The sequence below is a fragment of the Melitaea cinxia genome, chromosome Z, assembly GCF_905220565.1.
Source record: "Melitaea cinxia chromosome Z, ilMelCinx1.1, whole genome shotgun sequence".
Classification (NCBI taxonomy): domain Eukaryota; kingdom Metazoa; phylum Arthropoda; class Insecta; order Lepidoptera; family Nymphalidae; genus Melitaea; species Melitaea cinxia.
In genome coordinates this window covers 1,157,567-1,170,023 of record NC_059424.1, presented here as the reverse complement: position 1 = coordinate 1,170,023, position 12,457 = coordinate 1,157,567, and the positions used below count along the sequence as shown (strand labels likewise).

General features: G+C 34.5%; 1 protein-coding gene across 1 annotated transcript in view; it reads left to right on the top strand.

Annotated features, from left to right (window-relative positions):
- LOC123669065 (GRB10-interacting GYF protein 2) overlaps nucleotides 1–12,457 on the top strand; it is a 66,274-nt gene that overhangs the window by 6,838 nt on the left and 46,979 nt on the right. Inside the window, exons 2-3 of the mRNA XM_045602726.1 lie at nucleotides 10,393–10,545; nucleotides 11,549–11,652. Coding sequence (XP_045458682.1) covers nucleotides 10,393–10,545; nucleotides 11,549–11,652 — 257 coding nt within the window. The remainder of the gene's footprint in view (nucleotides 1–10,392; nucleotides 10,546–11,548; nucleotides 11,653–12,457) is intronic.

Here is a 12,457-nt window from a genome sequence, read left to right as displayed (position 1 = left end):
TATTTTTAAGTACAAATAAAAATTACTACTTGACTTTGTTGAAGTTAATATGTAAAGTACAACAATAGTATTGTGTGCGCATTTTGGAAAATTTTAAACATTTATCATTTTATTAATCAAGGACAGATGTGAATGTTCGTTTGTCTGCATTGAATAGAATCCGAAACTACTGAACTGTTAACTGTAACTGAAAAATTCTTTCACTCTCGGAATGGTACACTATCCGCAGGTGACATAGGCTAAAATTATCTCGAATCGACGACGGGCCTTTTATGAAACTTCTGCCTACAATCGCTAATAAAATGTTAGAAATGACAGTAGGACATCATATAATCCTACAATTTTATAATATCGCGCATCATATGGAATACGAACAAAGTATTGCGTTTTTAACATTGGTCGGTTTAACAATGAGAGTAGGCACAGCCTAAGAATAACCTGTCAAGTCAAATTGTCTTGAATTCGATACCGTTTTTACCAATAATTATGATTTTTGACACGGTTGCATAATCGCAACAATCCATAGATTAATTTCGTAATAGTAATTCGCATTGAATCTTTCGTTTGTGCGTACTTGTTATTAGTGAAAATATTAATATATTAGTGATGAATAAGTGTACTTATGAAATATGTAACGGAGATGTGTGTTTGATGAAAGTAAATAGTGCATCCAAATTCAAGACATTAGATTTTACGAATAAATTAAAAATTCTTCAGGCGTATCGATTTAACACATAAATAATAATGACGTTATAATTTTTCATTTATTAATAAATAAACAAGTACTTTCATTAAGCATACAATCGTAACTAATTAATAATGTTATCAATGATTTCCTATGTTTGACAACGAACAAACGAAACAGACGAAATTGTCAGAGTGCCGGCCTTATGAGGTCACAGTCTATCTAGTAACTAACTGATTTGTTTGATAAATATCAGTTGGTTGCTGTACGTGTATTTGTATGCCTGCATTATTATAAATATAAATGCACTTTACGTGTCTAATAACTTACTTGTCAGTTCTTGAAATTATCTAAAAGCCTCTATTCCCAACAAAATTGAAATAAATTAGGAAAAAAATTGCGAGAAAGTAGTGTGGCTGTTCAATTTTTTTTGACTGCCTACCCTGTCTAAAAACTTTATGCACGCCACTAGTCGGTCTGTTTGTTCCGGCTAATCTCTGAAACGGCTAGACCGATTTTACCGGGACTTTTACTGGTACACAGCTGATATAATAAGGAGTAACTCAGGCTAGTTTTATTTTAGAAAAATATTTATTTTATAACTGCGAACTGAATAATAACTTTTTTGTTAAACTCCACGCGCAAGGATACGCGGTCACACCGTCACATATATAAGATGATACCATGTCAGGTATTAATTAGATTGAAAGGTAATATCATGTGCAAAATATCCATTAATCCCATGTCTTACATAAAGGATTCATTAGTCACCTGGTTTTACAACTAATGGCTGTTTATTATTCTCAGTGACGTGTTTTCATCGGATATTATGACCTTGTTATTGTTTATGAAGGAGTTTGCTTTCATCACTTCACAACACATTGGACTATTCTATGCGTGTTCATGGTCTATGTCGTTTCGCCTTCCTTCCATTCAATACCTAAGTTTTTAAACGATGTTTTACAGTCAAAACGTACATTTACGTCATTGTTTTCGTGAAATACATTTTTAGGGTTCCATGCCTAAAGGTTAAAACAGGACCCAATTACTAAGATTTCAATGTCCGCCCGTCTCCGTGATAGTTTGACAGTCGAAATTTTCACAGATGATGATTTCTGTTGCCGCTATAACAACAAATACTAAAAAACTGAATTAAATAAATATTTAAGCGGGCTCCCATACAACAAACGTGATTTTTTTTGCTCGTTTTTACAATTTTTATTTATATTGATAACGGCAATAGGTACACTTGGAATATTCACAGAATATTTAGTTATATTTTCACTTTAAAAATAATTAAATAAAAATATTTAAGTGGGGCTCACATACAACGTACATGATTTTTTTCTTGCCGTTTTATTGATAATCGTACGAAATTCTACGTGCGCGCGTCCGACTCGCACTTGACCGGTATTTATTGTTTTTGCACGGTCGACATCACTTTGTCGATAATATTTTTCATCAAGCGATTATCATTTGACCTAGTTTTTCTTGGACGCCCATATCGAGGCTTGTTTTCAACTGTTTTAGGTTTAGTATAATTCTTACTCCCGGCACTAAAAAGCTGTAGAGATACTTGAAAATTTCGAGCAAGTTCAGATTATCGAAGTCGTCGTGTCCAGAAGTCGGTGCCACGCATTCAACAAAATGAAACTTAATATTATAAATATCCACCAACCCGCGTTGAAGCTGCGCGGTGGATTAAGCTGTGATCCATTTCCTACAAGGGTTAAGAGGCCTATGCCCAGCAGTGGGATATTACAGGCTAAAGCGCTATTAAGATATTAAAAAATGTTTAGAATTTTCTAATGTGTGGGTAACACAAAAATAAAATCGTAGAAATTAAAAATAGCATTGTGTCGTCTCCTGTCAAAGATTTTTATTGTAAAATGAAACTGAATAGTTACGGGTTTCTGTAAAGAACTCACTATAGACGGCGCCACGGTCGCTTAGATCGAATAGAAAATAATCCTATCAAAAATTTCGATCTAGCGGATACATCGTTTCATAGTTTAATTGGCTGGAACACCGACACGGTCAGTCGGAGATGCAGGTTCGATCCCCGCTGAAACGGTCGATTTTTTTGATATGATATTAAAAAATGTTTAGAATTTCCTAATGTGTGGGTAGCACAAAAATAAAATCGTAAAAGTTTAAATTAATACTGAAAAACTGCTGAAATGAAATTCTTACAACGCTTGGGTTGTTCTGGACGAAACCACCCCGTTCAAGGTCACGCTGAGTTTTACGTTGGGCTTGGCACCGACTATAAACTTATCAATAGCTAGGACATACAAATAATAGTATTTTATTAAAGGTAGTGTGGTTTGCGTAAGAAGACGTGTTTCAATTAAAACCTTTAAGTTATTTTTTGCTTTTTAGTTTTTGAAGTCAGTTTTTTTTAAACGTAATTATTTTTTGAAGTTACACTTCTTTTGGCGCATTGGGGATAAAATATGCGAGTAAATTTTGACAATGTGCGCGCACACCGTTACAAAAAACCGACATGCTGAAGTTAGCAACGTGAAGTTAGCTAGCCAATGAAGTGTGACTTTTTACGTGCGTACATAAGTACACACACACTTTTTCTCTGTCTGTAACAGATTGTTTTGTAAACTACGGTAGGGCTTTTCTGGATTAGATCAGTTAGACTATCGTAGATTTCGTTATTTCTCCTTAAGTAAATCCGTCCGTGAACAAAAATGCTTATAAAATGAGAACGAATTGGGTCAAGCTAAATCATGTAGGAGCAACTGGCAACTATTTCGCATCGAACATATATTTAGTCTTACAATAACTGAAATATAAAATAAAACCTTACCCGGCGAACTTCGTATCGGCAATATATTTTTTTCGTGACTATATAATCGACATATGGTATTTCCTAAATTGGCTTTTATGTAAATGTGAAGATAACGAACACAAATATTGAATTGATTTGAAAATTCTGCGTGTACATACGCAAAGGTGGCGTAAAGCTTGGGCTGTGCGCCCACGGCTTCGCGGTGCAAAAGGCTTGCGCCTCAAAGCTGAAACAAGTTAAAAGAAAAATAGGGAAAATCCAAAATGTCACGCTTTGAGTTTTTTTATACTTAATAATTAGATAAGATATCGAAAAAATTGATATATCGACATTTTTAAAAAAAGTTATTCTACTCTTTGGCGCACGAAAGCGTATGGATAAAAAACTCGTAAAAATATTTCTTTTTCTGAGAAACGATATTAGTTAGAAAGTAGGTCGACGAAAAAGTAATCAAGTATAATAATGATTCGATCAAAAAAAGTCTAAGATCGATTAAAAACTGAAATAGTACTTGTCAGATCTCAATTAAATTTAAATGGTAAAAGTTTTTAGTAAAAATAAAAACCACATGACCCGCATCACCGATCGAAAAGCCAGCCCTGCGGTCACCAACCCGCCTGTCCAGCGCGTGGTGACTATGGGTAAAAACACACAACTTCGCGCCATTTTCGGCGCGAACTTGTGGACGCCTATGTCCAGCTGTGGATTGCGATAGGCTGAAGTGATAATGAGTGATATATATGTATGTACCTAATATTTTTGTTAATGTTTTAAGTAATAATTTCACGTTTTAGATAAAAGTGGACACTTTGCTGGCTTAAACATTGTTATTGTTTTGTGAAATAATTGTATTGTTGTGTGTTGTTTGTTTCACAATAAAAAATAAATGAAAATTTTATCTTTTATGCGTAAAATTTCTAAATTACTTTATATTTTACTTTTCTAAAGCTTTCTCAATCATGACGCAGTGAAGCTTTCATAAAAACTTTGAAGATGTTTTTTTTTTTTGTTTACATACCAATGAATGAATGGGAAGACTTATTAGTGTTTTGGATTGTAAACATTTATTTTTGTCATTCATTTTTCTTTTTCTTAGAATTTCTTTTTACATAATTTGATGAAGCAGTAAGTGCTATATATAGACATGAAAAAAGGTGTCTTTGTCAAGCAGAAATGAAATAATTGTGAAATCAATTGCAGCTATGAGCGTGCATGCATTTCGATGATTAATTTCTATTTGTTTAGATTCACTTTGTGTTTATAAATAAAAATGAATGTTGCTAAGCGCATAACTCGAGAATGGCTCGATCGATTCGGCTAATTTACTTTTGTAAGTTCCTTTAGGCCATAGGAAGGTTTTAGTTCTAAAAAGAATATTAAGTTTTCCTTTTAACTTTTGTCGTAAGCCTGTCCGGGCAGCTAGTATATATATAACACATAGCCTCGGTAAATGGGCTATCCAACACGAAAATAATATTTGAATTCGAACCAGTATGTCCTAAGATATGCGCGTTTAAACAAACAAACAAACTTTGCATCTTTTTAATATTAGTGAAGATATACTTATATATATGGCCGTAAGTGCATTATTAAATAAAAATACATTTTTCAATATTTAATTAAATGTAGCCTGGCCAGGAATTTTTTAGTCAACCCATTCGCGATTTTTTTTTCTATTTGATTTATTTACCTATTGATAAGCAGGTGGGTGAAGTTCGTATCTTCTACTATTCCGTTTCATAATTATTTCTAATAATCCAGTAAATTTATACCAAAATCTAAGGGAAATGTTATCCGACGCTCTGGTTTGTGTGTGAGAGTGAACACGTCTCTGTAATTATGTATACAGCGTTAACTTTTGACGTTAAATTGAAGTAATTTTTCCCTAACCTAAGGTGGCAACTAACGTCAACAAGAAATGACAGTTTTTCATCTATAATATATATAAACGCGAAAGGTCACTCACTCATCACGAAATCTCCGAAACTATAACACCTACAAACTTGAAATTTGGCAGGTAGGCTCCTTATAGGACGTAGACATCCGCTAAGAACGGATTTTACGAAACTCGACCCCTAAGGGGGTAAAACGGGGGTTGCAAGTTTGTATGAAAGTCCTATATTTTTGAAGTAAGAGACTTGAAATTTAAAATGTATACTCTATAGATGATGAGAAGGTGTCCAAATAATGTATCTTTAGAAATCAACTCCCTTTTAGGGTTAAAACGGGGAACGGTAGGTTGACTCACTCATCACGAAATCTCCGAAACCATGACACCTACAAACTTGGAATTTGGCAGGAAGGCTCCTTATAGGACGTAGACATCCGTTAAGAACGGATTTTACGAAACTTGACCCCTAAGGGGTAAAACGGGGGTTGCAAGTTTGTATGAAAGTCCTATATTTTTGAAGTAAGAGACTTGAAATTTAAAATGTATACTCTATAGATGATGAGAAGGTGTCCAAATAATGTATCTTTAGAAATCAACTCCCTTTTAGGGTTAAAACGGGGAATGGTAGGTTGACTCACTCATCACGAAATCTCCGAAACCATGACACCTACAAACTTGGAATTTGGCAGGAAGGCTCCTTATAGGACGTAGACATCCGTTAAGAACGGATTTTACGAAACTTGACCTCTAAGGGGGTTAAACGGGAGCTGGAAGTTTGTATGAAAGTGTTATGTTTTTGAAGTAAGAGACTTGAAATTTAAAATGTATACTCTGTAGATAATGAGAAGGTGTCCAAATAATGTATCTTTAGAAATCAACTCCTTTTTAGGGTTAAAACGGGGGATGGTAGATTGACTTACTCATCACGAAATCTCCGGAACTATAACAGCTACAAACTTGAAATTTATCGAGTAAGTTCCGTATAGGGCCTAGACACCTGCTAAGAACTGATTTTACGAAACTCGACCCCTAAGGGGATAAAACGAGGGTTGGAAGTTTGTATGAAAGTCCTATGTTTTTGAAGTAAGAGACTTAAATTTAAAATGTACGCTCTTTAGATGGTGAGAAGGTGTCCAAATAATGTATCTTTAGAAACCAACTCCTTTTTGGGGTTAAAACGGGAGATGGTAGGTTGACTCACTGATCACGAAATCTCCGAAACTATAACACCTACAATCTTAAAATTTAGCAGGTAGGCTCCTTATAGGGCGTAGACATCCGCTAAGAACTGATTTTACGAAAATCAACTCATGAGGGGATAAAACGGGGGTCGGAAGTTTGTATGAAAGTCTTATGTTTTTGAAGTAAGAGACTTGAAATTTTAAAATATATGCTCTATAGATGGTGAGGAGGTGTCCAAATAATGCATCGTAATCTATATATATAAAAGAGAAAGGTCACTGACTCACTCATCACGAGAATTCAAAAACCGCTCGATGGTCCATCCATCCAGGATGAACAAAGATGAAATTTGGCAGGGAGATAGATTATAGTTAGTAGACGTCCACTAAGAACGGGTTTTGCGATATTCCACAGCTAAGGGGGTTTAATTGGGGTTAATAGTTTATATGAAACATATACAGCAGCTATAAGTTCGCCTGATCGGTTATTTATACTGCAGACTGAAAATAAAACTAAAAATGGGGTGTATAGAGAGGTTTTATAAAAATAACTATTAAATTATACTAAATTGTGCCTTTCAAAAAGTTACTCAGTGTGATAAGCATTTCAAGTAACTGAAATAAAAAAATAATTTGCGTTAAACATCTTAATAGTAACGCATATCTTCATAACCAAGCGGACGTAGTCGCGGGCAACAGTTAGTGTATTATAAAACCAAGTCCCCAAAAGTGTATGTGATCGATTCCCTCAAAATCTACTAAACGGATTTTTATGCGGTTTCACCAATAGAGAGAGGGCTTAAAGGGAAAGGTTTACGGATCGGCCAAGCCGATTTTGATGAGAGTTTCACTGGAAGTTTGCTGAAAAAACTTTGTGACTCACTGATTTCAACGCGGGCGAAGCCGCGGGCACAGCTAGTTGCTTATAAATAGTATAATAATAATAATAAATAATCTTTATTGTACACCACAAAAAATAGTTACTTATATAAGATTCTTTAACGTGAGGGCGAAAATTCTTAAATTGTAATCGGTACACCAGTTTGTATTTATGTGTGTCGTCATAATTTTTTACCGGGTGGACCAATTTCGTTTTTTTTTATCGAAGGGCTTTTAAAAGTAGAAAACTTTTCATATGGCTCGTATTTAAATTTGATTGTAATCTGACCAGTATTATTTTTGAGCTATTTCTAATAATGAGTATTTACTCGATTATTTTTTTCGTCTACCTACGTTGTATTTTTCCACGTTACTTTTTACCGAGTATATTTTTGGAGGGTTCTTTTTTTTAACGATAGCTGGTGCTTGTCATGTGGTCTCATTTAAATTTAATTGAGATCTGATAACTTTACTAATTTTTTGAGTAATAACGCATATTTGTGCTGTGTGGCTACGGCACCAAAGAATATAGCCACCCCCTCTCTTCCCGTGGGTGTCGTAAGAGGCGACTAAGGGATAACAAGGTTCCACTACCACCTTGGAACTTAAGAAGCCGACCGATGGCGGGATAACCATCTAACCGCTGGCTTTGAAACACACAGGCCGAAGACGGGCAGCAGCGTCTTAGGTGCGACAAAGCCAGCCCTGCGGTCACCAACCCGCCAGCCTAGCGTGGTGACTATGGGCAACACACATGAGTGCACGCATTTTTGGCGCGAACTGGTGAAGGCCTATGTCCAGCAGTGGACTACGGTGGGCTGGAATGATGATGATGATGAACTCGTATTTACTTATTTATTTTTTGCCTACCTACGTCGCATTACTTGTGCGTACAATTGTGATGAAGTCGATTCCATTATTAGTGTTCTTAAGCGTGATTGTAAACACCTGATGACCTGACCAGAAACACCATTACAATATAATTTAGTTCATGTTTATCTGTTTAACGTTAAATAGAATGAAATCGATTCAAATTTAAATAGGATTTTGTACTCATTATTATGTATCAGTTCGATTAGGCAGGCTGTAAAATACTTTCTTCGTTTCATAATTTGAAATTAGTTTTTTTTATAATCAATAACTAATAATTTTAACTATAAACTCGAATTTTAAGTCGTGTCAAAAGTAATGCAAACATAATAAATCTCAACAAATACATAAGAATGTCGGGCTTAGGAATTTACTGGATAACCTTGGATATAATGAAAGATGACCACTGAGATAAGAATAATAAAAGAATCTCATATACGTTTAAGCTTTTACGGACACTATCAACATTTGTACTTGTACGAGACTTGTCATTTTAAAACGAATTTAATTAAAATTTAAATTTAGCGATAGCTCGCGTGTTCTTTTTTCCGGAAACTTTTTAACAAATTTAGATTTAAAAAAAAAAATAAAATCAATTAACACGTTATTATTTTGATAGTTGTATGTCCTGTATGTACCTCGTGCTTTTAAACTAATGACTACATTAACTAAACTAATAGACTATTCGGGCGGTATTTGGCAATAAAAAGCCACTTTTTTAACTCTACTCTTCTGTTTATCTATACTCAAGTACCATCTAATAAATAACATCTATCAATAATTTAATAATTAATATATATGTATATATGTATATATATATATATATATATATATATATATATATATATATACATATATACATATATATTATTAATAATGTAAAGCTGTATTCCGCGCACGTTGGTGCGCTTTTTTCTTTTTTTTTTTTGGTTCTACCAACTCGGAAACCTTTGTTGGTTGGTTCATGCACAACACTTTGCTGAAGATCATGACATACTTTACGATTCTATAAAGAACATACAGACAAACATTCATTTATATATATATATATATATAGATTAATATCTAAGTCGTCTTCCTAAGGTAATAAAGTTAATGCTTGTGTAATGTATTGTAGGTAGCAGCCGGATGATATTGCTACATTGTTTTTATTAAATGTGGCGTTCTAGAATAACAATTTTTTTTCATATCGAATTTCCTAATTGGAAATTAATTAGGAGAACCGTATGGGGCAAATATTAGTCAATTAAGTGTCCTGTAATTTATCACATTTATTATTGATCATATTGGCTCTAACAGTTAACGTAAACAAGAAAAGCCTCGGTATATTCTAGCGTGTTACCAATGACACATTACCGTCAATTTCATACGTACTCTAATAATCACAACTCACTTCGAGTATAATATTCAGTCTTCGGTCCATCGTTAAATATCGTTACGTCATCACTAAGTAACAATTATTTACTGAAGTTATAAATGCCTAATTCATTTTTTCTGAATATTTTGTTGTTACACGATACGATTCTATCGCCGAGTTGCACGAAGAGAAATTAAAATTTAAGTAGTGATTAAACTAATTTAATCGCAAGAATTGTATGAAATTCTTGTGATTAAATTAGTTTAATCTCTACTTAAATTTTAATTTTGTTTCGTGCAACTCGGCGTTTGAGACATAGTTTACTATATCATTTCTAATAATACATATTAAACTTATGAAATTTTTGATATGATTATTTTATATTCGGTTCTAAGCGACCGCGGCGCCGTCTATAGTGAGTTCTTTACAGAGACCCGTAACTATTCAAAGTTTCATATTACAATGAAAATCTTTGACAGGAGATGACACCTTGTTTTTTTTTTTTTTTTTTTTTAATTCGTACGATTTTATTTTTGTGTTACCCACACATTTGGGAATTCTAATCATTTTTTAATATCTTATCAAAAATCGACCGTTCCAGCGGGGATCGAACCTGCATTCCAACGCAGATTTTTTTCCACTTTTCTTTTAAATGTTAATTACGGTTATCTTTTTCTTAAACTTAGACATAAAATTTTTGAGGGTATAATGAGGTTATTGTTTCAGGGGTTCCGCAATGCACTCCAGTAACACCAGATCTCTAGCGTTCCCCGGTACAGAGGAGGACACGTCACAGAACCGACCCTGGAGTGCGAGTAACGGAAGCACCCAAAACAGACCTGAACAGGGAGAGTGGGGTCCGAATAAAATGTATCGAAGGTAACTTTCAAATCCGGCCCTGATCCAAAGAATAAAATATTTTTCAAAGCATCATCCCGTGCATCTCTTAACAATAATAACAAGCCATTTGTACAGTAAACTTATTAGACCTCGTTGGGCAAGTAATGAATATATATTATTGTTGATACCGATTTCTTTCATACGGGTATCATTAGCATCATAATTGTGTTTGCAGGCAAACGAAGAAAAACCGACTTCAATTATATCGACCATTAATACAACGTAGGTAGACGAAAAAATAGTCAAGTAAATACGCATTATCAAAGATTACCTACTCCAAAAGTTGTAATCAGATCTCGATGAAATTTAAATGTGACCTCATTATAAACATTGGCTTTCGATTAAATTAAAAATCATCAACATCGGTATACCCAGTAAAAAGTTATGCGGATTTTCGAGTTTCCCTCAATTTCTCTGGGATCCCATCATTAGATTCTAGTTTCCTTATAATGATACCATTCTAGAATCGCGATAGATGTCGCCACAGGTTTATAATTTTTGTGTTTGTCTAGCTATCACAACGTTCGATGTGAGTTTAAACGTTTTCTAGCTGAATAATATTAGTAACGTTCAGTTACTATTAGCAAATACACAACACCAAATACTTCGCTAGATTTGCTTTTTTATTTATGTACATATAACGGGATTATTTTCTGATTCAAATTAGACTGTAAGTGAGTTTCGTATATCTAAGGCATAGTCCAGGCTAATGCTCTAAATAAACTAAATTATTAGATATACGAAACGTAACTGGCTATGTGAGAAAGAGAGAAAGAAAATGTGTGCTCGAACCTCTCTCTTGCTCCGTTCATCCGACTTTTGTTACATTAATTAATTATAATCTGATTAAATTAATAGAACATTTTAAATATCTAAATATCACGGTAATTGTTCTTAAGCGAGTGAACCTCAATCGCTTTTCGGAGTCACTACATTTTTTTTTAAATTTTTAAAAAGTATTTTTTTTTTAAATTGTTCTTAGACGACATCCCAGTAACACTAATTGGAGGCAAACGACACGCGACGAAGGCGACGAATGGCGGAATCAAGAAAATCCTAGAAATCGGTCGAACGTCGATAAATGGGGTGAGTTACAATGTTGTATCTAACGTAGCTTGTAGTTATAATTGTATTTTAACTATTTAATTATCTGTTTCTTATCACTAGACACGATGAACTTAGATTGCATTACATACGTCATAACTAAATGGAACTCGTGCGTGATTATCTATTGGGGCCGTCCATAAATTACGTCACACGTTATGGGGTGGTAGGGGTCCACGAATTGTGACATTGTGCCCACAATATAAGTGACATGACATTTTAAAAACATTACATAGTATAAAACTAAGTCGCTTCCCGCTGTATGTTTAGATCTTTAAAACTACGCAACGGATTTTGATGCGGTTATATTTAGTAAATAGAGTGATTCCAGAGGAAGGCTTATATGTATAATACGTGTATAATATAGTAGAAAAACACTGACAGTTTTTGCAACCGTGCAAAGCCGGGGCGGGTCGCTAGTATAATATATATAATTGTCACTATTAAAATAATTTTATTTTTAGTTTACTGTACTGTAGTACTGTGTGGCTACGGTAAGTCGTAAGAGGCGACTAAGGGATAACACAGTTCCGCTACCACTTTGGGACTTAAAAGCCGACTGGTGGCGGGATACCCATCCAACTGCTGGCTTTGAAATACACAGGCCGAAAACGGGCAGCAGCGTCTTCGGTGCGACAAAGCCAGTACTGCGGTCACCAACCCGCCTGCCCAGCGTGGCGACTATGGGTGAAACACACGAGTTCACGTTATTTTTGGCGTAAACTTGTGGAGGCCTATGTCCAGCAGTGGACTGTATATAGGCCGTAATGATTTTTAGTTTAGGATG